The sequence below is a fragment of the Cibotium barometz genome, chromosome 45 (assembly GCF_041138505.1).
Source record: "Cibotium barometz isolate CiBa-2024 chromosome 45, ASM4113850v1, whole genome shotgun sequence".
NCBI lineage: Eukaryota > Viridiplantae > Streptophyta > Polypodiopsida > Cyatheales > Cibotiaceae > Cibotium > Cibotium barometz.
In genome coordinates, this window is record NC_141090.1 from 31,948,952 (window position 1) to 31,971,603 (window position 22,652).

Consider the following 22,652-nt stretch of genomic DNA (forward strand, 5'->3'; position numbering starts at 1 on the left):
GAGTTCGACAGCCTCATTTGCACGCCTCTGCTGGGTGCGACGAACTGGAAGCTTTCCCCTGCGAATGCTCTCTCGTCTCGCAGAGCCTGGATTTGGAGCTGCCGGGCGTAGAGGAATGCTGAGAGATCGTGCACGTGAGCGGGTCACACAACGATCCACGCTCTCAAGCTCTCTATGTAAAGCTCTCAAAATCTCCTCTTGCTTATCTCTAATCTGCCGATCCACAAGCTCCGGGCTGGGTTCATCTACCATTTTGAGTAGTGTCCTCCCCAACCTCAAGGATAGCCTGTCGAATGTGGCCATAAATGAACTCCCCTGTGATCCTGTCGCCTGCTCTCCCTGCATCCACGGCACGCAAGAAATAGGTGCCCAAGCAAGATGACACAAGGATATTGATTATGTGCCTCTTGCGAATGTCTGCCCACCCATCTGAAATAATAGTGCATCCAAACTCCTGCCAACCTGCTTTCACAGGTGTGAGCGCCTTGTCTATCAAGGCCTTCTGCTCATCCAACATGGATGTACGCATCTTCGTATACTGAAGACCTGTCCATGTCTCAGTAGGCCCTACCTGCGCAATTGCTTTCACCATTCTTTTCCATTGGTCTGTCCTTAACACATTGAAGGATATATTACACTCAATAAGAGTGCGACAAATCTCCATTTCTGCCACCCTTTGCCGCTCCTTTACCCAAGCTTGTGATGAGATACAAGAACGCAGAGTGGATTGCTTTGATGCCTCCCCTGTACCTCTCGCATCTTGTGGCAGGAGGTCCTCATCATCAGCAATACGTGCCCTCTTCCTGCCTGTGGTGGATTGGGCTGAAGCCGAAAGACTTTCACCCTCATCTACTGTACCTGAACCTGTAACATCTCCAATAAAAGCATCATGGAGAGCATCTTGCGTACTTTCACCACCTCTAACACTGCTTGCACCACCCATTGCAGGACAATTCTCCGCAATCAATTGGTCCCTCACAGCTTGTGGTATTTTATCACATGGACCACATTGATTGGTGCACCCGATACCTGTCATGTGCTTGATGGCGCGAGTTATGGTGCTAGTGTACTGCTCCCCGCAATACTTGCATGCCCATAGCCGAGTACCTGACCCTTGCTGAGAAGGGGTGTTAACAACCCTCAGGACATTGGTGTGGATTGCCCAGTTCGAGTTAGTCTTGCGCGGCATGATGAAGCCTGGGTGTGCGAGAGAGCGAAGAAGAGCGAAGAAGTTACTCTGCAGAGTTTTGCAGGTACACACGATTGTGCAAGTATTCACAAATGCCCAAAATTTGGTCGCTTAATGCCCAAAATCTGGTCGCTTATCCGCAAGCGCATGGTCGCCACACACGTTTCGCCACGCCACGCCATTTATTAAATTTTTTTAAAAAATTCGTACGGATCCGTACAGTACGGTACTGTACCGTACCGTACGGCTGTACCGTACTGTACGGATCCGTACGTACGTATGGAATCAACCTTGATCTCCACCACAGTCTGGTTCTTACGTTCAACTACATTCTCTGAAGGCGATCCTGTATTGGCAACCTCTCGCTTGATGCCGTGTTCCGCACAAAAATGCACAAAAGCATTAGAAGAAAAATCCCCTCCTTTGTTAGCCCAAAGAGTCTTCACTTGCACTCCAGACTCCTTTTTCACCATAACATGCCACTCCTGGAACCGAGCAAAAGCTTGGTCCTAGGAAAGCCCATGTAAACGTGCTATAATCATCCACAAGCAGCATAAAGTACAAGGAACCTCCCAAAGATGGGGTCTGCATAGGTCCACACAAGTCAGTGTGTACCAACTCCAAAGGTTTCGAAGCCCGCCTAGTAGCCTGCTTCGGAAAAGACTCCCTGTGCTGCTTACCATGAATGAAAGAACTACGGTGTCCCTGCTTGCTGCCAACATCTGGCAAGCCATCCACCATCTGGTCTTGGAAAGTCTGCCGCAGCACATCCACATTCAAGTGGCCAAAACGGAAATGCCACAAATCACCGAGCTGATTACTTGTCAGAGAAGAGAGTGTTGAGAGTTTGTAGATCCCATTCTCCACTCCGCCTTCGTAAACAACCTGGCTCATTCCTTTGTCTCGGAGAGCAACAAAATGCTCATCAAACTCCACCCGTATGCTAGTATTGCAAACCTCGTGCATTGACGAAAGATGAAAACCAAGAGATGGGACATAAAGAACCCGGAAGGAATGCTTCTCCCCTTTGCGATTGGGAACAATCTCCAACCTGCCCTCACTGTGAATCGGGATAGTGGACTTGTCACCAATGAAGATGTGACCTTTCTGTCGTCGAAGATCCTGTAATAACTCTCGGGAAGGAGTCATGTGCCTGGAAACACCATTGTCGAGAATCCACTCTCGAGTATCCCTGGCGGTGAGACCAACTACCTTCTTGCTCGAAGAAGATGAAGCATCTGTGTCCATAATCTCCAAGTGCATAAAAGCTGGAGTCTTTGTAGCTGCAGTTCAGGAATTAGCACTTTTCTCGGTATTCCGCTGAGGACACTTTCTCCAATAGTGACCTTTCTGGCCACAATGGTTACATGTCCGCTCGGCCTTGAAAGCATCACGCTTTGAGTCGGGCTTCTTCTCAGAAGACTTCATCGTCGAAGACTTCCCTTTGCCCTTGTTGTTGTTGTTGTGGCCTTTCGATTGCTGGCCAATCAGAGTCTCAGAACCTCCGCCTTGTGGAGGGTTCGTAAACCGTTGTTCCTAATCAAAAACCATCGGCACAAGCTCCTTCCATGTGATGGCGTTGAGCCTCCCACTGGTGATCAAAGAAGAATAGAAAGCTGAATACTGAGGGGTGAGATGAGACACCAAAGTGATGGCCATATCCTTTGAAGATACCGCCTGCTGAAGAGCCTGGAGTTTGTTGATGTGCTGTCGCATTGTTGAAGACTTTGCAGGAATCATCACTCGCATCTACATTTCCAAGGCAATCCGCTTCATGGGTGATACCTTGTTATACAAAGAAGCCAAGTGCTACCAAATCCCTCGGGCCAGCGTCATGTGTTTGATGTGATTGATCACTTGGGGTGTGCAATTAAGGAAGGTGAAAGAACGCACATGGACATTGGCACGATCCCACAAGTGCACCTAAGCCTCTCGCTCTTTCCTAGTAGAAGGTAAACGCTCAACCTCCTCTAACTCTGGCCATGGAACTCCAACCACAATGAAATCAGCCAAATCATAAGACTCTAGGACAGACTCCATCATTACCTTCCAAATGCCATAATTGGTCCCATCCAGATGCCGGTCCACTGAGAATGTTGGGAGTGTTGACCATCTGGCCCTACGGGAAGTTCTAGTGTGAATAGACCTACTCATGGGCATTTTTTTCCCTATGATTGGACATAGGTTTTTTTCCCGTATGAACACACTTATGTGTGTTGGGCACTTAGCCCTATTGCACATCTCATTATTTATTATCAAGTACACACTTTCGAGCACCTCTCTCTCTCTCTCTCTCTCTCTCTCTCTCTCTCTCTCTCCTGTGTTTCTATCGTACTCACAAGGGACGGAAGGGACGGCAGCTTGGGACGTTGGGCCGCTGTCCCGAGACACGTCAGAAACGGGGACGGAAGGGGATGGTCGGACGCCTCCCCTGGAGGCGTCCCTCACAAGGGACGGGGGACGGGAACGGACCTGTGGGGGGACGGCAGAGAGCCATTGCACCCTGCAACGGTCGTTTTTTGCCTTGTTTTTTGGCCGTTTGGGGATGCCTTCCCCTCTCTCTTGCCCTGGCCTTTGAGGCTTGGCCCTTGCCTCTCTCTTGCCTATCTATATAAGAACAAGGCTACAAGGTTACAAGCACACAGACACACCTTCAAGCAAACTCTCTCTCTCTACTATCTAGTCTCTTGAGTCTTGAGTCTTTGGCACTTTGCTTATTGCTCAAGCTTCAAGCGGCAAGCCACACTCTGAGTGTATCTACTCTCTGTAGTCTCGCTCCCTCATGCTTCTTCCAACTTCCAAGTTCCAAACCTCTCACACAAGGCTCTACTCTCTAGACTCTCTCTCTCTTTCTCTCACCTCTCCCTCAAGCCTCTTGAGTCTTCCAACTTCCAAGCCTCTAGGCTCTCACACAAGCACTAGTCTCATAGGTCATTTTGGCCTTTTGAAGACGTTAATATATCATTTCATTTCATTTCTCCCTCAAGCCTCTCTCTCTCTCTCTCTCTCTCTCTCTCTCTCTCTCTCTCGGCAAATTCACTTACTTGTGGATAGCAGATAGAGGATCAATACCCGAGATATTTGTCTGTGTGCAGCTATTAGTGGAGGATACCAAGGATGTAGCCGCCTGACTGTAAGAATTCACACACAGTCGCCTGGCTGTAGATGAACATCTTGGCTACAAATAGAAGATGGAGGCGGTGTAGTCACTTGCAGCCTGCTGGACAGAAGGAGCAGCCACTTACAGTCGCCTGCTGCTGGAGATGGCGTAGAGGAGCAGCTGACTGTGGAAGAACAGAGGCGTGGTCTATTTGTAGAAGTCGTCTGCAGCCTGTGTTGCTTGTAATGCAGAAAATTCAGCCACTTATATAGACCCCAGCCTGGTTGTGTGCAGTCATAAACAGCCGCCTGAGATAACTGGCGCAGAGAGGGCAGCCTGCTGGGTGTGCAGTTCAGCTACGCCTGGCTGCAACCTGCGCAGCCCACCTGTAGGAGAGGAGATGGGGTAGGCGCCTGAGAGCATTAGCACAGCCTGTTATGAAGGGGAAACACACGCACAGCTGCCTGCAAGAGGAGGCAGCGCAGCCTGTTATGAAGGGACAGACACGCCTGGCTGCAGCCACCTGAGAAGAGGGAAGCATGCGCAGCCGTTCAATCGGAGATGGCAGCCGTCTGTCAGCAAGCAAAACGCAGAGATGGTCGCCGGTTCTTGATCTTCGCGAAGATGGTGGAAGCGGGTGATGGAGGCGCACAAAAATAATCGTGTCTTTCAAAGGTGGTCGCCGGCTTCTTTTATTATGGTTGGAAGAGGAGTAAACAAACTGTTTTGGCTGGCCCCCCCACGCTTGCATGTGGGTGGCCAGTTCCAAAGAGGTGTGGTAGGTGACCATGCCCACTCCCACACTCACTTAAGTGGGGCTCCCCACCTTGGCCCCTAAGTGGGTGCCCAAAGGGGGTGCCCACTTTTAAATGAATGTGAACATTTATTCTTATAAAACAAAAGGTTAGAAATGAAGTATTAAAACAACATGTGCGATATACTTACCACCTGTTCACATGCACCAAAACTCGTCAGAAGACAGAGCAGACTTCATGACTCACTGGCAGGCGTCCTCGCTCAGTAAGTAACACGTCAAGCAGGCAAACACAAAAATACATGTCATGCGAAAACAGTTTCAAACATGCAAATCATGTGTGCATGTGCAAATAGTATCATGGACATATCTCCCGTTCATGGAACAAGTACAAAATATCTGTTGACACAAAAACTGGCACGACGTAAAACATAAAAACCTGGTCTTCCTATGGAGTGACAGTCCCATAGGTAAGACAGTTCCAGGCACGAGCCTCCCTATGGTGTGACAGACTCATAGGCAAAACACGTCACGAATACTGGCTCTTCCATGGCGTGACAATCCCATGGGTTGAACACAGTCCAGGTCATACACGGGTGGCACCAGTCTGGCTCCCGTCCATACGACACCATCTTGCTAACACACGGGTGGCACTAGCTTGGCTCCCGTCCATGTCAGCAAAATACTGGCCTCTTCACATGAGACACCGGCCTCGCCTCAAGTGAACGAGACGCAAGAACTGGAGATGGACCAAATGGTCGGCCAATTGGTGACATCAACTCACACTATTGATGATTGACTCGTTGAAAGGTCGTGGACGTAAGTCGAATTAGTCTATCACTTGGAATAACGATTTGGATACGGCCTTCAGACTTTTGAAAGATAAAGTCAAGGAAGCACCTACCTTAGCACTACCCGCTCTTAGTCGGTCTTATGTTCTTGAGATCGACGCGAGTGACTATGCGATCGGGGCTGCTCTATTCCAAGATGGTAGACCTGTTGCTTTTGAGAGTCGAAAGCTGGATGACACTCAATCTCGTTGGTCAACTCTTGAGAAGGAGCTTTATGTTGTCATTTACGCTCTCAAGGTTGGGGCATTATTTATATGGCTCCAAGTTTGTGGTCTTGACTGATCATCAATCAATCAAGTATGTGTGTGATGCGGATGATTTGAGAGGACGAAAGGCTAGATGGGCATAGTTAATGTAAGATTTTGATTTTGAGATACGCTATCGCAAGGGGTCCGTGAACAGTGTAGCGGATGCGCATAGTCGGATCAGAGAGGTGAATACTATGTCGTTCACCTAGATTTCCACCGGCTTATTTTAGTCATTGAGAGGGCTTTGCAGGACTAATAGTTATTTTGGTCCATGTTGGCAGAGGATCTAAGATGGGAGCTCATTGATTGACCAAGGCTCGGTGACTAAGCAACCTACGGTTCAGGCTACGGGAGGTCAGTGTATGATTCGGAATGGTTTACTGTTCCGTAATGACAAAATTTGTGTACCGTAGGTCCCGGACATTAGGTCTAAGATTCTTAAGAAGTCTCACGACGCCCATTTTGCTGGACACCCCCGGGGTACACAGGACATTAGCTTTAGTGAGACACTTTTTATTGGTCAAAGATGAAAGGGTATGTAGAAGATTATGTCCTCAAGTGTCAGATTTGTCAAGCGAATAAAGCTGAACGCTTTAGACAGGCTGGGATGTTGCATCCCTTCCAAATCTTAGGTAATAAGGGGGAAAGTATTTCCATGGATTCAAGAACACGTGAAGGCCATGATTCTATAAGGGTTGTGGTGACTGCTTCACAAAGGTGGCTAGATTTTTACCTACATGAAAGATTGTTTCAGCTACGCAATTAGCAAGGTAGTTTATCGAGCAATTGTTTATACTGTACGGTTTACCGCAAGACATAGTCAGTGATAGGGACTCTAAGTTTACAAGTGACTTTTGGAGGCTTGTTTTTGAGAAGTTGGAAACAACTTTGAATCTGAGTTCCTTAGATCATCCTGAATCTAATGGCCAGAGTGAAAGGGTGAATGATGAATCAGACTTTGGAGGACATGCTTTGTGCATATGTCTCCAAACGACAGGGTTCATGGGAGGATTATCTTCCTATGTTAGAATTTACATACAACAATACTAAGCATATGAGAACCGGTTTTTGTCCTTTTATGCTTATGTACGGGTTTCAACCGAGATCACGTGTTACCGTGGGATTTTCAGGACTTCAGCATGATGCAGCACGTACCTTTTTGCAAGACATGCAAGAAATGTTACAAGTTGCGAAGGAATCTATTAGAAGCATTCAAGAAAGAGATAGATTTAGCGGTGCATTTGTCCTATTAACTACTTATTTGCTGTACTAATTCTTTCTATTTGCTACATCCCTTAGTGCTAGGCTTCATTGTGGCTGAGTTTGTCCTGCATCTCCGGAGGTTTGACAGAAACTTGGTACGAAGGGCTTTGTGTGAATATATGCTCTTATGTGTGTGTGTGTGTGTGGAGTGTGCGTGTGAGAGTATATCTTGATACAAAGTTCTACACCCACTATTGGGCACTGATGATGTCAGTGGGGATGTCGTGGTATCTAGTCCATACTATGCATAATGGAGTTGATAGTTACATAGTCTTATGGGTTGACTACCATGAGTATATAATGTGCACGTTCCTAAAAGGTGAATTTGGGCATGTTCTTGGATTCATCTAGGTATATATAGATTTGATTCTAATAGACATCGTTCATTGAGAGAGTTCTCTGAAGGAACGATGGTGTATTTGCGAGTTTCGAAAGATTCCGAGACTTTACGGACACGCCGATCTCCGAAATTAATCCCTAGATACTGCGGACTATTTCGAGTTAAATGCTGGATCGGTTCAGTTGCATATGAACTGGACTTGCCTTCTAATGTGAAAGTTCATCCTGTATTTCATGTTAGTAGACTTAAGGAAGTACCGGGTGGAGTAGACCAGTTAGTTACTACTCAAGAAATCATAGATGTCAAGGATATGACATTTGTGCCACACGAACCGGAAAAGATTCTTGGATTTCATGAAAGATGATTGCGGCATACAAAATCAAGTGGAAGGATTGTGTTGCGGAGGACGCTACATGGGAGACATTGACTACCCTTCAGAGGGATTACCCCGAGTTTTTACTGAGCTCAAGAGTGAGCTCTTAGAGCAAGGGTAGTATGTCATGTGCACAGAGTGTATCTACCGTGTGTAGCATACACACAAGACTAGCTTCGAGGCTTGGGGTAGCTTGGAGCTACGTAGGCAGATTGGCGAGCTGGGCTAGGAGATGGAAAAGGGTGGCTAGGGTCAGTCAGTTAGTCAGAGTCTTGCGAGGCTAAGTCCTAAGGGCTATTTGAGCCTAGATTAGGTAATACTTACCACCTGTTCACATGCCACACAACCATGTCAGCAGACACACGCACGGTTCACGGGCGGGCGTCCCCTTACCCGGAACTACACATTGGTCAAGCAAGCATGAAAACAGCATGCAATTTCAATTGCAAGCAAGCACATAAAGATGCTATGCAATGCAGCATTGGCATGAGCAATTTTCGTTCATGAAACCATATAAGACCAGGCGTTTCCAGGCAAGTATATGCGATACCAGACCCAGTGGAAAGCCAATCCTCCAGGCATTTCCGGGCATGTACACAAAGGCACAAGTCCCAGCGGAAAGCCAAGTCCTCTAGATATTTCGGGCATGATAACGTCAAGTCCCAGCGGAATATCATTTCCAACTATAGAGCATGACACGTGTCAATCACATGCATAGGCACATTCCGTAAGCCATGGACTCCAATCCAATATGTACATAGTGTAAAAGCAAGAGTGAACCCATTCGGGTGGCCAAATGGTGACATTCCCTTCCGCTTCTAAACAGTTGTCCGCAACTGAAATGCATCCAGTATGTCTGAAGCACATGCGGGCAATCTTTGAAGAACTCTTCATCTACCCATTTAGCATCAATGGGAAGATAGTTCTTAAACTTCACAAGGTAACGCCTCACAACTTTGCCTGCAGCAAGCTTGCGTTCCTTGTGATACACAATCTGCTCTGGCTGCAAGATCTCCTCAAGCTCATCCACTTTTGGTGGATCCTCAATGACCATTTCACTGGGCTCCGGCCCTACATACTTGCGAAGGAGACTCACATGAAAAGCATTGTGTATGTGTCAATGACTAGGTAATGCCAATTTGAAAGCCACTTCATTGATCTTCTCGATCACTCGAAAAGGCCCATAGTACCTGGTTGCAAGCTTAGGATATGCACCCTCTTTGCCAGGCCTTTTTGCAAAACCACCTTACCATAAACAATCTCAAACGGGGCCTTTCCCGTAGATGCATGCACTGTGTTGTTGTATGCAAATTCCACAAGCTGTAAGTACTTCTCCCAAGAAGACTTGTGATCCGCCACATAACATTTCAAGAGATCCAACACGGCTGAATTTGCAGCCTCACTTTGTCCATCCGTTTGAGGGTGATAAGCTGATGAGAAGTCCAATTTGGTGCCCATATTATCAAATAAGGCCCGCCAAAAGAGACTTGTAGTCCTGGGATTTCTTTTACCCACAATGGACTTCGGCATTCCATGATGTTTGAACACTTGTGCAAGATATATTTTAACCATATGCTCAGCTTTGATGGTCTTTTTGATCGGCAAGAAATGAGCTTGCTTGCTAAACCTGTCCACAATTGTCCAAATTGCATCATTACCCTGTTGGTTATGTGGCGAGTGCATAATGAAATCCATTGTAATACTTTCCCATGGCTGTGTGGGAATAGGCAATGGCTGAAGCAAACCTGGTGCCTTTTGCCTATTAAATTTAACCTTTTGATAGGTGATACATGCACGTACATGTGCCTCTATGTCCTTTCGCATACCTGGCCAAAAGAAATACCGCTCAATCATGTGTGTAGTAGGCATTATGCTTCTATGACCAGCATATGGAGGAGCATGGCACTCATCCAAAACCTTTTGCCTCATGTCAGACACCACACATAGGCAATTATCTTTCATGAGATAACCCTCTTTGATCACATATGAGGCATGTGCATGACCAGCCATCAAATCAGCCCCAATAGTGGCAAAATCAGCATCCGTATGTTATAAATCATGCATGGTAGACAAGTCCCCATGAGAGGCAACCGAGATAGCTACTACATACGGCTTTCGTGACAATGCATCGGCCACTACATTCTTCTTTCCCGGGGTGTGCAAGATCTGAAAATGAAACATAGAGAGGAAATTGGCCATCCTCATATGCTTCTCTGATAACTTAGTTTGAGTGAGAAAATATCTCAAACTCTGGTGATCTGTCTTCACAGTGAAATCAGCCCCAAGAAGATAGTGTTTCCATATAGTAAGTGCATGAATTACAGCCAAGAGCTCTTTCTCATATATGCCAAGAGATAGCTCTGCATCATGCAACCTACGGCTGTCATAAGCCACGGCGTATCCCTCTTGATTAAGGACAGCTCCTAAGCAATTTCCAGATGCATCACATTTCATACAAAAAGGCTTTTGCAAATCTGGAACGATCAACACTGGACCATGAGTAGTTGCATCTTTCAATTTGAGGAATGCATCTCTCTCTACATTAGTCCATTTGAACATGGCCTTCTTCTTTGTCAAATCATGCAAAGGAGAAGCAATCCATGCAAAGTGCTGAATGAACCTGCGGTAGTAAGAGCATAATCCAAGAAAACTACGGATCTCATGCACCGAACTCAATTCTTCGGGCCAATTCCGAATTGCATCAATCTTTGCAGGATCCATCCGCACTCCATCTCTGGACACAATATGTCCAAGATAATGTATCTCTGACAAGAAGAACTCACTCTTCTTTGCATTTATGAAGAGTTTATGCTTATGGAGCTCTTCAAAAACAATAGCCAAATGAGCTTTATGCTCTTCTTCGGTCTTCGAGAAGACTAGGATGTCATCAAAGAAGACACGTGTAAATTTCCTGTACCCACGGAATATGCGATCCATCATTCTATTGAATGTAGCGGGGTCATTTGTAAGACCAAAAGGCATAACAAGATACTCATAAAGCCCAAATGCTGTCCTGAAAGCAGTTTTGTGTACATCCTCAGGCACTACACGCACTTGATGATATCCACTCTTGAGATCAATTCGGCTAAAGCATGCCGATCCATCCAACTTGTCAAGGATGTTGTCTATGCGTGGAATCGGAAACCGATTCTTGATGGTAAGCTTATTGAAAGCTCTATAATCCACACACATACGAAAGGATCCATCCTTCTTTTGAAACAAGAGGACGGGTGAACAATATGGGGAAGAGCTTGGCTGAACCAAACCCTTCTCAAGAAGCTCATTTACTTGCTTCATGATCTCCTCTTTTTGGGATGCACTTACACGATAGGCTGGCCTATTAGGTGGTGAGCTACCCGGCACAAGATCAATGCGATGATCTTCCGGTCGTACAGGTGGTAACTCATCAGCAAAACAATCATTGTGCTCTTGCAAAAATTTCAGCCTATCATTACAAAGAGTGTTTACATGTACATTATTTTCCTCAACAGGATCTCGTACAAAAATCAAGTACGCAAAAATACTCTTTTTCATTACTTTTTGTACATGAGATACAAGGAGAATGGTATCACCCTCTTCACCAGCATCAATTACATGTTCTCGGCCTTTATGCATGAAGGTGATCGTGTTAGTCTTGTAAGCCTTGCACGGATCAATACGTGTATGCCAAGGCTTTCCAAGCAATACATCACAGCCATTCAAAGGCGCCACAAGAAAATCCTCATGATCCACATAGCCTTGAATGTGTATGCGCGACTTGCCAAAAATAGGCATGACCTGCACTTCTCTACCAACAAAGGCAGCCCCTGCTTCAATTTGAGGACCCATGTCCTCCACTTCAATACCCAAAGCAGCTGCCATCTGAGTGGATATGAAATTCTCCTTTGCACAATCATCAAACATAAACAAAGCGGGCTGATTCTTGAGTTGTCCCCAAGCTTTGCATACAATCCTATCTTTGCTATCATGTGAAGTGTTGCCCTGCACATCCGGAACCATATGCACATTAGGCTTCGGTACATTAGCATTTTCAGCTTTGTTCTTCTTATTTGGGCATGCTCTTGCCATGTGCTCAGTGCTGCCACAAGTAAAGCATTTGCCTTCACGCATATATTGCTCCTCCTTCTTAGCACTAAGACCAAAGTTTGCCGGCTTATAAGGGCGCTTTTTAGCAAACTTATTTTCAGCTTTTGGACCTGATTTGGCTTGGTTTTGGTCCCTTTTAGGTGGCTGTCCATCATTTTGCAGGTTTTGGACAGCCCTCTCTTTGCCTTGAAATGAGGGTTTAGCCTTATTGGATCGACTCAATTTGAGTTCCAATTGCTCGGTGGCGGTGGCGGATGCGATTAATTGGTGTAAGGTATGACCAGGATACATTTGTAATCCCGCTTTGTACACGGGTTGCAATCCCAATTGAAACCTTCTCTTCCTTTCCGCCACGGTGACATGCATAAATTGTCACGTGCACACCATTCAGGTGTACAGTGACATGGCATCATTTTGGCATCATCTACATCATCAGGATTTATCAGGCATTATTCAGGCATTTAAATGAATGTTTTCAGCATGTACCACATGGTATGAGTTGGATTTAGCATTGTAGCATCATATTAATCATCTAGACAAGCATTGGGACATGGTGGAGGCAGCCGACAGTATGTTTACTTCAGCCGACTAGCATTATATACCATTTATGGTATTTTATGGGAGTTATGAGCATTTCAGTACTGGCCGACTGCAGCCAAGCTGGCCGACCAGCACCCCTCACCCATATATATACAGGCGCCTCTCCATTCAGCACTCCAAGTCCATTTTCAGCATTCAGCCAAGTGTCCCTCAGCGTTTCTACTCCAGAAGGGCTGAGAGCAGCAGCGCATCCATCATCATCAGCATTCAGTCCATCAACGCATCCAGTTCAGCAAATGCATCCCTCTCCTCAGCGTTTCCTTCACAGGTAACAGGAGAACATCTGCGTTTTCAGCATCACTTCAGCATTGCATCAGTCCCAAAGCCATCCCTTCAGCGTTTCCTTCCCAGGAGACAAGGGAAAGATAGTGGGACAGCAGTACATTCAGCATATCAGTACATTCAGCATATAGGCAGCATATTCAGTATCATAGATCTATTCAGATCTCATTGTAACCGCATTCATCATCTAATATTGCTGCATTGCATTGACACATATTTGTCTATCTCTTAAACATCATTAAGTGCAGTTTAGTTAGACTAAGGTTGTGATTACTACGGTCATAACCTCTCACATGTCACATTGGTATCAGAGCGTTACAGGGTAACCAGCCTTAGAGCATGTTCATTTCATCAGTCATTCAGTCAGACATCATGTTAATTGCTTCCGCACAGTTAAACCCAGTTCTCAAAATTTTGCAAGCCACCCTTAGGGATTTTCCCTTAGGTATGCATCAGTAACCCATCCATCTGCATTCTTGCACAGCATATAGGGTTGCACATGGCTTGCATAGCAGACATCTTAGCAGTCAGTCTTGCATACATGTTGCCCATGAACTCTCAGGGAAGAAGGACATCCATCATCAAAGGAGGACATAAGTTGGGCTTCAACTGGCAGCAGCAGGGGGTTTCTCTTCCACAGAAGACGGAAGTTTACTCCAACATCGCCTCAGGAGGTTCAGAGCTTCAGGTACGACGGAGATGGTAGGTGAAAGGTTTCCAGAGGCAGGTCAGGGGTGACTCAGGTATTTGCCATTTAGTTCCCGCAGTACATGGAGTCTTGGCTCAAAGGATTTCACTCCTGCAGACGGCCTTAGTCCCAGCAGAAGACAGAAGGGGGCAGTGGTTCGGAGGAGAAGGATCACAGAGGAGTCGAAGGTTGCCAGGTATACCACCCAGCAACAGTTTAGCAGCGGGGAATGTCACGTGCACACCATTCAGGTGTACAGTGACATGGCATCATTTTGGCATCATCTACATCATCAGGATTTATCAGGCATTATTCAGGCATTTAAATGAATGTTTTCAGCATGTACCACATGGTATGAGTTGGATTCAGCATTGTAGCATCATATTAATCATCTAGACAAGCATTGGGACATGGTGGAGGCAGCCGACAGCATGTTTACTTCAGCCGACTAGCATTATATACCATTTATGGTATTTTATGGGAGTTATGAGCATTTCAGTACTGGCCGACTGCAGCCAAGCTGGCCGACCAGCACCCCTCACCCATATATATACAGGCGCCTCTCCATTCAGCACTCCAAGTCCATTTTCAGCATTCAGCCAAGTGTCCCTCAGCGTTTCTACTCCAGAAGGGCTGAGAGCAGCAGCGCATCCATCATCATCAGCATTCAGTCCATCAACGCATCCAGTTCAGCAAACGCATCCCTCTCCTCAGCGTTTCCTTCACAGGTAACAGGAGAACATCTGCGTTTTCAGCATCACTTCAGCATTGCATCAGTCCCAAAGCCATCCCTTCAGCGTTTCCTTCCCAGGAGACAAGGGAAAGACAGTGGGACAGCAGTACATTCAGCATATCAGTACATTCAGCATATAGGCAGCATATTCAGTATCATAGATCTATTCAGATCTCATTGTAACCGCATTCATCATCTAATATAGCTGCATTGCATTGACACATATTTGTCTATCTCTTAAACATCATTAAGTGCAGTTTAGTTAGACTAAGGTTGTGATTACTACGGTCATAACCTCTCACATGTCACATAAATGGAGACACCTCCAAGAGCACTTTCCAAAACTTTTGTACATATGCATTTACCGATTCCCCCTCATTTTGCTTTACCCAATCCCACTTCATTGTTATCTCATTCAATGCATTGGGAGGCAAGAATTGAGCATAGAACCTCTCCTTGAACTCTTCCCATGATCTAACGGGATTCAGTGAGAGCTTCTCCGTGAGCCACCAATGGGCAGCAGTGCCTTTCATGAATATGCTTACATGCCGGATCATGGATTTCTGAGTGAAATCCTCATCACTGAAAGCAATATCAAACTGGGCAATAAAAGCAAGTGCCTTTGATGCATCATATTCCCCATGATATGTGTCAAACTTCACAGATTTGTCTCCGGCTTTGAAGTCACGAGACTTTGATGCATGTATGTATCTCAACATGTTTTTTCCCATGTTTGTCCATTGGGACAGCCCCTGTGACTGGCATCATTTTAGGACCAAAAGGTGATGCATAAGGCATAGATACATGTGCCCTGTAAGCATGAGGCATGGCTGGCCCCTCAACATGCATTGATACATTTTCAGCCATAACTTCTCCCTCACGAGCACACTCGAAGGCATGAGTGGCATGAGAGATACGCGGAATACCTGCACCAACAGAAAATTGCAGCCCATGTTGAATGTGTTGTGCATGTACATTTTCAGCCAGTAATGGCATTTGACATACATTTTGACCACTGCCATAAACATTGTATCCTTCACGGGCTACATAAGGTATTCCTGCATGGCGTGAAGTCACTGATTGTTCCTCTCCCATAGCATGGAGATTTATCCTCTTAGATATAAGTTCTTGTTCGGGCACCAGTGGGGATTCCAAGACATGTGGGATGGTTGCTTTTTCTGCATAGGAGCCAAGTATGCACGTGCTGCATCCCTCGGTTGCATGTGCAACTCTTGAGCAATCATTGCCATTGTATGATCCATATAAGATTCAGCTTTCTTGGCCTTCAAACGATCATGTACCAGTGGATCCTCGCGGCGATAGAGATTCAATTCTTCTTGTTGTGCATGGAGTAGAGCCTGCATACGAGTAAGTTCAGCCCTCAAGACTATGGACTCTTCTTCTTGCATCTTCTCTTTGCCACGGGACGGCTGTCCCACATATTCATGTTCCCTATTGTGCACCACATGAGTTTGCTCATCTTGTAAAGCATTGGAGGCATGCATTTCATTGTCCCTGCCTCTTGTATTAGCATCTCCAACATTCATTGTATGGCTGTCCATAATGTTTTAAGTGTAGAGATAGCTAGTGTTCACGGTGATCGTCTCTCACGATAGAAGTGAAAGAGAACCGTATGCTTTGATACCAATGTAACTTGGTTGAACACAATGCTAATCAATACACTTAAATACACTAAGATTTGAAGGACACTTGCTCAAATACAAGAAGTAAATTGCTGAATTGACAAGAGACACACAATGAGCCGGAACGGCCGACCCCTCCCTTGAGTAAATTGTATTACTATTGGAGAAATTCAATACATAGCTTCACGGGCATCCATTGCCAAATCCTCCATGCCAATGCATATGAAATTCAGCATTTAGAAAACAATGGTATGTCGATGTAGATCACCAAGGAGCTGCCTTGATGCCCGGCCCGACTTCAGTGCCCATATTCTCTACCATTGGCTCTATGTTCTACCAAGCAAGGTAGCAACATCTTCAAGAGCACATAAGACAAGAGAAATACTACACAGGGCGGCTAAACAAGGAGTCCTGCCCTTCTACTGAATAAGTAATGACAACACATTGTCCAATTAGCTTACCAGTCTTCATAGAAGTTGTTGCAAGCGGAAGTCTTCGCGTTGGAAGCTTTAGAAGTGTTGATATCTTCGATTTGCCGCAATCCTTTGCGACAAAAGTCTTCAAGAGGATGAAGGGAACCTTGGGAAAGCTTCCCCTATGGTTCAATTTGAGAAAGGAAGGCTGAAATTAGGGTTTTCAGCAAAAAGACTAGAAATTACAGCAAAAAAGAGAGCTGTTTTGCTGAATTTCAGTCATTGGGAGTGAGTAGGAGAGTGATTAGCACTTGGAAACACTCTTGGAAGCTTGGAAAACACCCTAGCAAGTTGGGTATCGCTATGGAGAGCTTGGAAAATGGAGAGAAATGGTGGAAAAGCAGAGTTTTTAGCCTCCAAAAATCCTCATGAAGAGAAAACACGAATTTTCTCTTAATAAGTAAGTGAATTGGGGTCCAATCAAGTGAAGGGACATGGGGAGATGCCCATTTATGAGTAAAAAGGGAGGATCAGGTCCTGGACATTGAGTCTTGTCCGCCTCGGGACTTCAGTGAGTGTGAACTTGGAAGCGGTCATAATTTATAAGTGACTTTTGGGCGCCCAAACTTTAATGAAGTGGGAACGCACTCACTTATAAATATTGGCTAAGTCCCAAGGGCTATTTGAGCCTAGATTGGGTAATACTTACCACCTGTTCACATGCCACACAACCATGTCAGCAGACAATTTCACACGCACAGTTCACGGGCGGGCGTCCCCTTACCCGGAACTACACATTGGTCAAGCAAGCATGAAAACAGCATGCAATTTCAATTGCAAGCAAGCACATAAAGATGCTATGCAATGCAGCATTGGCATGAGCAATTTTCGTTCATGAAACCATATAAGACCAGGCGTTTCCAGGCAAGTATATGCGATACCAGACCCAGTGGAAAGCCAATCCTCCAGGCGTTTCCGGGCATGTACACAAAGGCACAAGTCCTAGCGAAAAGCCAAGTCCTCCAGATATTCCGGACATGATAACGTCAAGTCCCAGCGGAATATCATTTCCAACTATAGAGCATGACACGTGTCAATCACATGCATAGGCACATTCCATAAGCCATGGACACCAATCCAATATGTACATAGTGTGAAAGCAAGAGTGAACCATTCGGGTGGCTAAATGGTGACATCAGGAGCCTGGATCTAGTGCTGTAGATGTGCACCTGCTTCATGCAGCCGAGGCTGGCAGCAGTCTCGAGGCCCGTGAAGGTAGCTCCATGGCAGTATGGGAATCATGGGGTAGAGATTGGTTGGTACGTCTAGCTAATTAGTTGAGCTCGTGGTCGGTGGGGACAACCAGGTCTTGTGGGCTTTGCCCATGGCCGTCATGGTTGGGTGGTGAGTCAGGCCTACACCCCCTTCACGGGTTATGGCTCTTTTTTGGTAGGTTTGGAGTCTTGTTGCAGGTTTGCCCTATGAGGAGACCTTGGGGTTTTGACATTTATGGACAAAAAATACCCTTTTAATAGCATCAAATGCTGTGCAGGATTCCCTTGCTGCACCTTATGCTTGGCTGACTGGCAGGTGCTGGCCGACTTCCTGCTGATGGATTGGATGATGGCCGACTGCTGCATGAAAGCTCATTGCAATGTGGAGGCTGTTAATGCTTTCCATGCTTGTTTAGTTGATGGTCCATGTGCTGAGTAGGACAGCTATGATGGCTGACCTGCTCATGTGGGTTGGCATAGGGTTCTTAGACCCTTATGCAAGGGAGTCCCCATGATGGGGTGCTGGCCCATGTGCATATGCCCTACATGCTTACTGATGCAAGACCTAAGCTATGGTTGACTACTATATGCACTTATCTGATGAATTCTTCAAGTAGGTAAGAGGACCGACACATGCAGACTCTCTATGACTGTGGATATTGACTTACATAGCTCATGCTTGACATGTCTTGGACTGGGGCTCACAATGGGGTCACGGCATATGACAAATATTCCTAAAAAGATAAATCCTATTGTATGAATGCTGCATTGATGTAGAGCCAGTTTGTCACATAGCACTCCAATGCAGGGTGCATGTGACAGAAGTTATCTATTGCAAAGTTGTGCTACCTCCCATCCTTTGCACAAAGGATGAGATATTTGTGGCAGATGATATGTACAAGACTTGGGTACTACCTATGTTCAGGTGTGCACAGACATCCAGAGGTCTTAATAGAGACATAGGAAAGCTGCGGATAAGCATACGAAACAAATGGAAGTTAAGGATTGGGTATTGCTGAATTTTGAAAATGCTCGCCTTAGAAAGAGGCCTCAGGCAAGAAGGTAAGTATCCTAAACTCTCAAACATGTACTATGGTTCCTTCAAAGGACCAAGAAGAACAATAATGTGTCATTCAGACTTGCATTGCGTGATCATTGGAAGGCTCATAATGCTTTTCATGTTGAAGCCATATGTGGGAACCCCTCCAATTGATCAAATCTTGGAAGATCCACCAGAAGCAGATGAACTTGAGGAGGTGCTCCAACTAGAACATATAGTATTTCACAAAGAGCGGAAGGCTCGTGGAGGCAGTATAACTTGCCAGTACCTTGTCAAATTCAAGAACTACCTTGCTTTGGATTCTAAATGGATGAACGAGGATTATTTCAAGGATTATCTTGATCTCTTGAAACACTACTTTGAAGCTTTTCAATTGCGGACAACTGATTAGGAGGGGGGTGGTGGTGTGTCACAAACCCGTGAACCCTTGGAATGATTTATTTAAATCTTGTGTATGATCATGGCCATGGGTGAAATGTCACTTGACATGTGTCCATGACAAGCCAGGTGTCCTGTTGACACGTGTACATATAGATCCTCACGAGCCCGATGACATGGCAGGCTATGTATTCAAGTACAATTAGACCCCTTGGGCCCGAATAATTTCATGTGTGTGTGTGTGTGTGTGACTTTATTTTAGTTGTGTGAAATTGTTTTTGGATGTCTGGACATTGCTTGGATTTAATGGCATGTGATGTCCAAAATGATGGGGATGCCCTAATGGACTTGTGTGATGCATCCTTGTTTGGGACTAACAGATGGGTTTTCTAGATGGTAAGGATCTAATGAGTCGATGGTCCCATCGTGACCACCATATCTCAATGAGGCAAGGGAGTCAACTCCTAAAATCTAGGGGAGTTGCTATTCTTGGCAAGAATCTAAATGGAAATTCCATTCGTGTCATTGCCTTCGTAAGCAAAGCAAATAGGGGTATGCCTCAAAGAACTTCGCCATAAAGTCTACGAATTAAGATCTTTTTAGAGTCGAAGGTAGGGCAAGATCAAGTAATAAGATTGAGACATGTGGTGCACAGCCAAACTTCCAGCCCGGCCCTTATGAGCCTCAGGTGTGCCTGCCTTGCCCGGAACTTACACTGTCAAGTTCCAACCTGCAGTGTGTCCTGATTTGGTCCTAGACGTGTCCACTGTGTTTGATGCCCAGTTTTTGGCTTAATAAACTATCCACATTAAAAGCAGAGATCTGTATATCCAGCCAACTGGATCTAGCATCGCCTGTGTGTACCACTGCCGTTTTGTTTTGTATTACAATGTATTGCTCTTAATCATGGTTCCCTGTAAAACTCTGAAGTTCTCCGTGCTCATTGATTTCAAATATGATATTTTAGATGCTAGCTAGATTAATATTTGAGTAAAGGCTTTCTATTCGATGCACAGATCGGAGCTACATTTCATTATGTCACTGCTTTTCTGCAGGCTGAGAGTGCAATAGCTGCTTTGAACTGCAGTGGTGCTATTTTGGGTTCCCTTCCAATCAGGTACATCTGGTACTGTAGACTCCTTCATTTTTAGTTTGTGTATGTAATCAAGAGACAGTAAGATGGAATCCATTTTCGACATTCAAAGCTGTTGAGGTTCTTTAGAGACAGATGCTCCCCCCCCGGAGAAAAGTGGAGACCTCACCGGCTCTGCCCGTTGGGCGGATGAATCTGTCTGTAAAGACCCTGATCCTACAGAAAAATTTGGTTGGTTTTAAGAAAACATTTTGATTTTGTTGGGGCATTGATGTACTGAATGCTTTTCCTACAGAGTTAGCCCATCTAAAACTCCAGTGAGACCCTGCATGACAAGACCATTTTTGATGTGACTACAAGAAAAGCAAACTGAATCATTCTGGCACCAACAAGTTAAGGCAGGTAGCCATGAAGGACATCTCTTAGGTGCCAGACTTTCACGACTCTTCTGAGTTCGTTCTGCCAAGTCATGTTGCGGACTAGCTGTACTGTAGTTGCTTTGAGATTACAGAGAGAGGCAAGACATGCAAAAGTAACCAAAAATTACACAGGACTTAGCAAGATTGCCATCTCCTTCTGTTGAGTAAAGTTATGGATTTGCCTATTCATTTTACGACCGAAGAGCTTACCTCACCCAGGGTATCGCCTCAAACGTGTTCTTTCGGAAATTTTCTTCTGCAAATTTAGTGCTTTTTGGTCTCAGCGACCGTCTTTCTAGGCAGTGTTCCGGGAGGTTTGAGAAAAGCACTAGCTGCCACAACTACGGGATTTTTATGCACATCTTGTCCTTATGAAAAGCAGAAAGAGCTCTGGTTTGTGATCATTGACAATAATGGTATGTTGCCTAAGGGCACCTTTGTTTTTTTCTCACCACTGTCGATACCAAAGTGTGGCAGGGAGTTTTGTTTATTATGGAATAATCTTTGCCCTTTGAGAGATTATGTAGAATGTGTACTCTCTCTCTCTCTCTCTCTCTCTCACACACACACACACACACACACACACACACATTCATGCATATGCACTAGCGTTTCAAATTTCTAGCATGCTGTGTTATGACCGTGTGTTTTGGGATGCAATTTTCAGAAGCTTTCCTTTTGGTCCACTTTTTGTGCTTGTACAAATCTCTGAGGTTCCACTTTTTATTGGTCATATAGGCCCTGCTCCTTGGGTACATATGTGCTGGTCATGTGTTCACTATGCATCTGATACACATTTCATTCTGTCTGGTTTCCCCTTTTTGGGACTCAAAAAAAAAAAAAGAGGGCCAATGTAAGGTGGACCTTGAATAAGATATGGAAGGCCCTACTCACTATTTTGCTATGGGCTAATAGGTTTGATTAAATCTTACAAGTGCCTCTTGAATATAAGTGATTTTTGTGCGAGAAGGTGTTTTGAGATCTCCCTTACGATAACAAGAAAAAATCTGTAAGTGGATGTGCCCTAAGGATAGAGATGTTTTTTCATGCTTTTTTTTTGTTTTTGTTTTTGTTTTGTTTTGTTTTGTTTTTTTGGGGACCTGTCTAACCATTTAAACCTACTTGAGTGGGACTTAGAGATGTGCATAAGCTATATTCCATGATAAAATCTCTTGGTTTAACTAGATCTTTGGGAAATACTTGGGAACATCTTAGAAGGCATACCTGCATCGACTGCTGAAGTTGGCTACAGTTTTGTGTTAGGTGAGGGTTTGATTGGCTGCTTAGTTTATCTAGACAGCTGTAAGTTTTTGGGCTCTCCATGACCAAACAATTGCATTAGCCGTTTTCCACACTCGTGTATCTACCTTGTTCTCTATCCAAAATTCCTTCGAACAATCAATGTTTTCAATATAGAGTTTAACATTTACAAAAAAGAGTCTAAATTGTATTACCTTAGTATGATTTTGTTTTTTGAAACAATATACTAAAAAAATCTTGAATTTTTCACGAAGATCTATAATGGCACTTTTATAAGTCTAGTGTGAAAGACGTACAAACCTAGCTCCCAAAGTAATGAAACCTCTTTTCAATATGTGTATATAGATGTAGCATGGTCATAGTAGCGAATAGATAACGACACTCCCACCTAGTCATGCTTCAATGGAACCAATCACAAGCACCACTTCCCCACCTAATTGTGCACCTAGTTGTGTGGCGAATAAAAAATGCCACGTAGAGATGAGACTTGCAAAATTAAGGAGAATTTAATAGTAAATTCAAACTAATAATTGAGCATTTAGTCACAAAAATATGGATTTGGATAGTCATAATGTTAAACCATATGGTTTTTTTAAAGAATTAAT

The 22,652-nt window shown here is 44.9% G+C and overlaps 1 protein-coding gene across 4 annotated transcripts in view; it reads left to right on the top strand.

The window, feature by feature from the left end:
- The window catches only part of LOC147612651 (polyadenylate-binding protein-interacting protein 8-like), a 28,859-nt gene extending 7,550 nt beyond the window's left edge, over positions 1-21,309 (top strand). For 2 of the 4 annotated variants that reach the window (XM_086783228.1, XM_086783227.1), the window contains exons 9-10: positions 20,331-20,392; positions 20,664-21,309. In XM_086783228.1, the coding sequence (XP_086639354.1) occupies positions 20,331-20,392; positions 20,664-20,721 (120 nt within the window). In that variant the 3' untranslated portion in view covers positions 20,722-21,309. The remainder of the gene's footprint in view (positions 1-20,330; positions 20,393-20,663) is intronic. The other 2 variants (XM_086783229.1, XM_086783230.1) reach the window with 1 other exon arrangement.
- Positions 21,310-22,652: the final 1,343 nt, after the last annotated feature.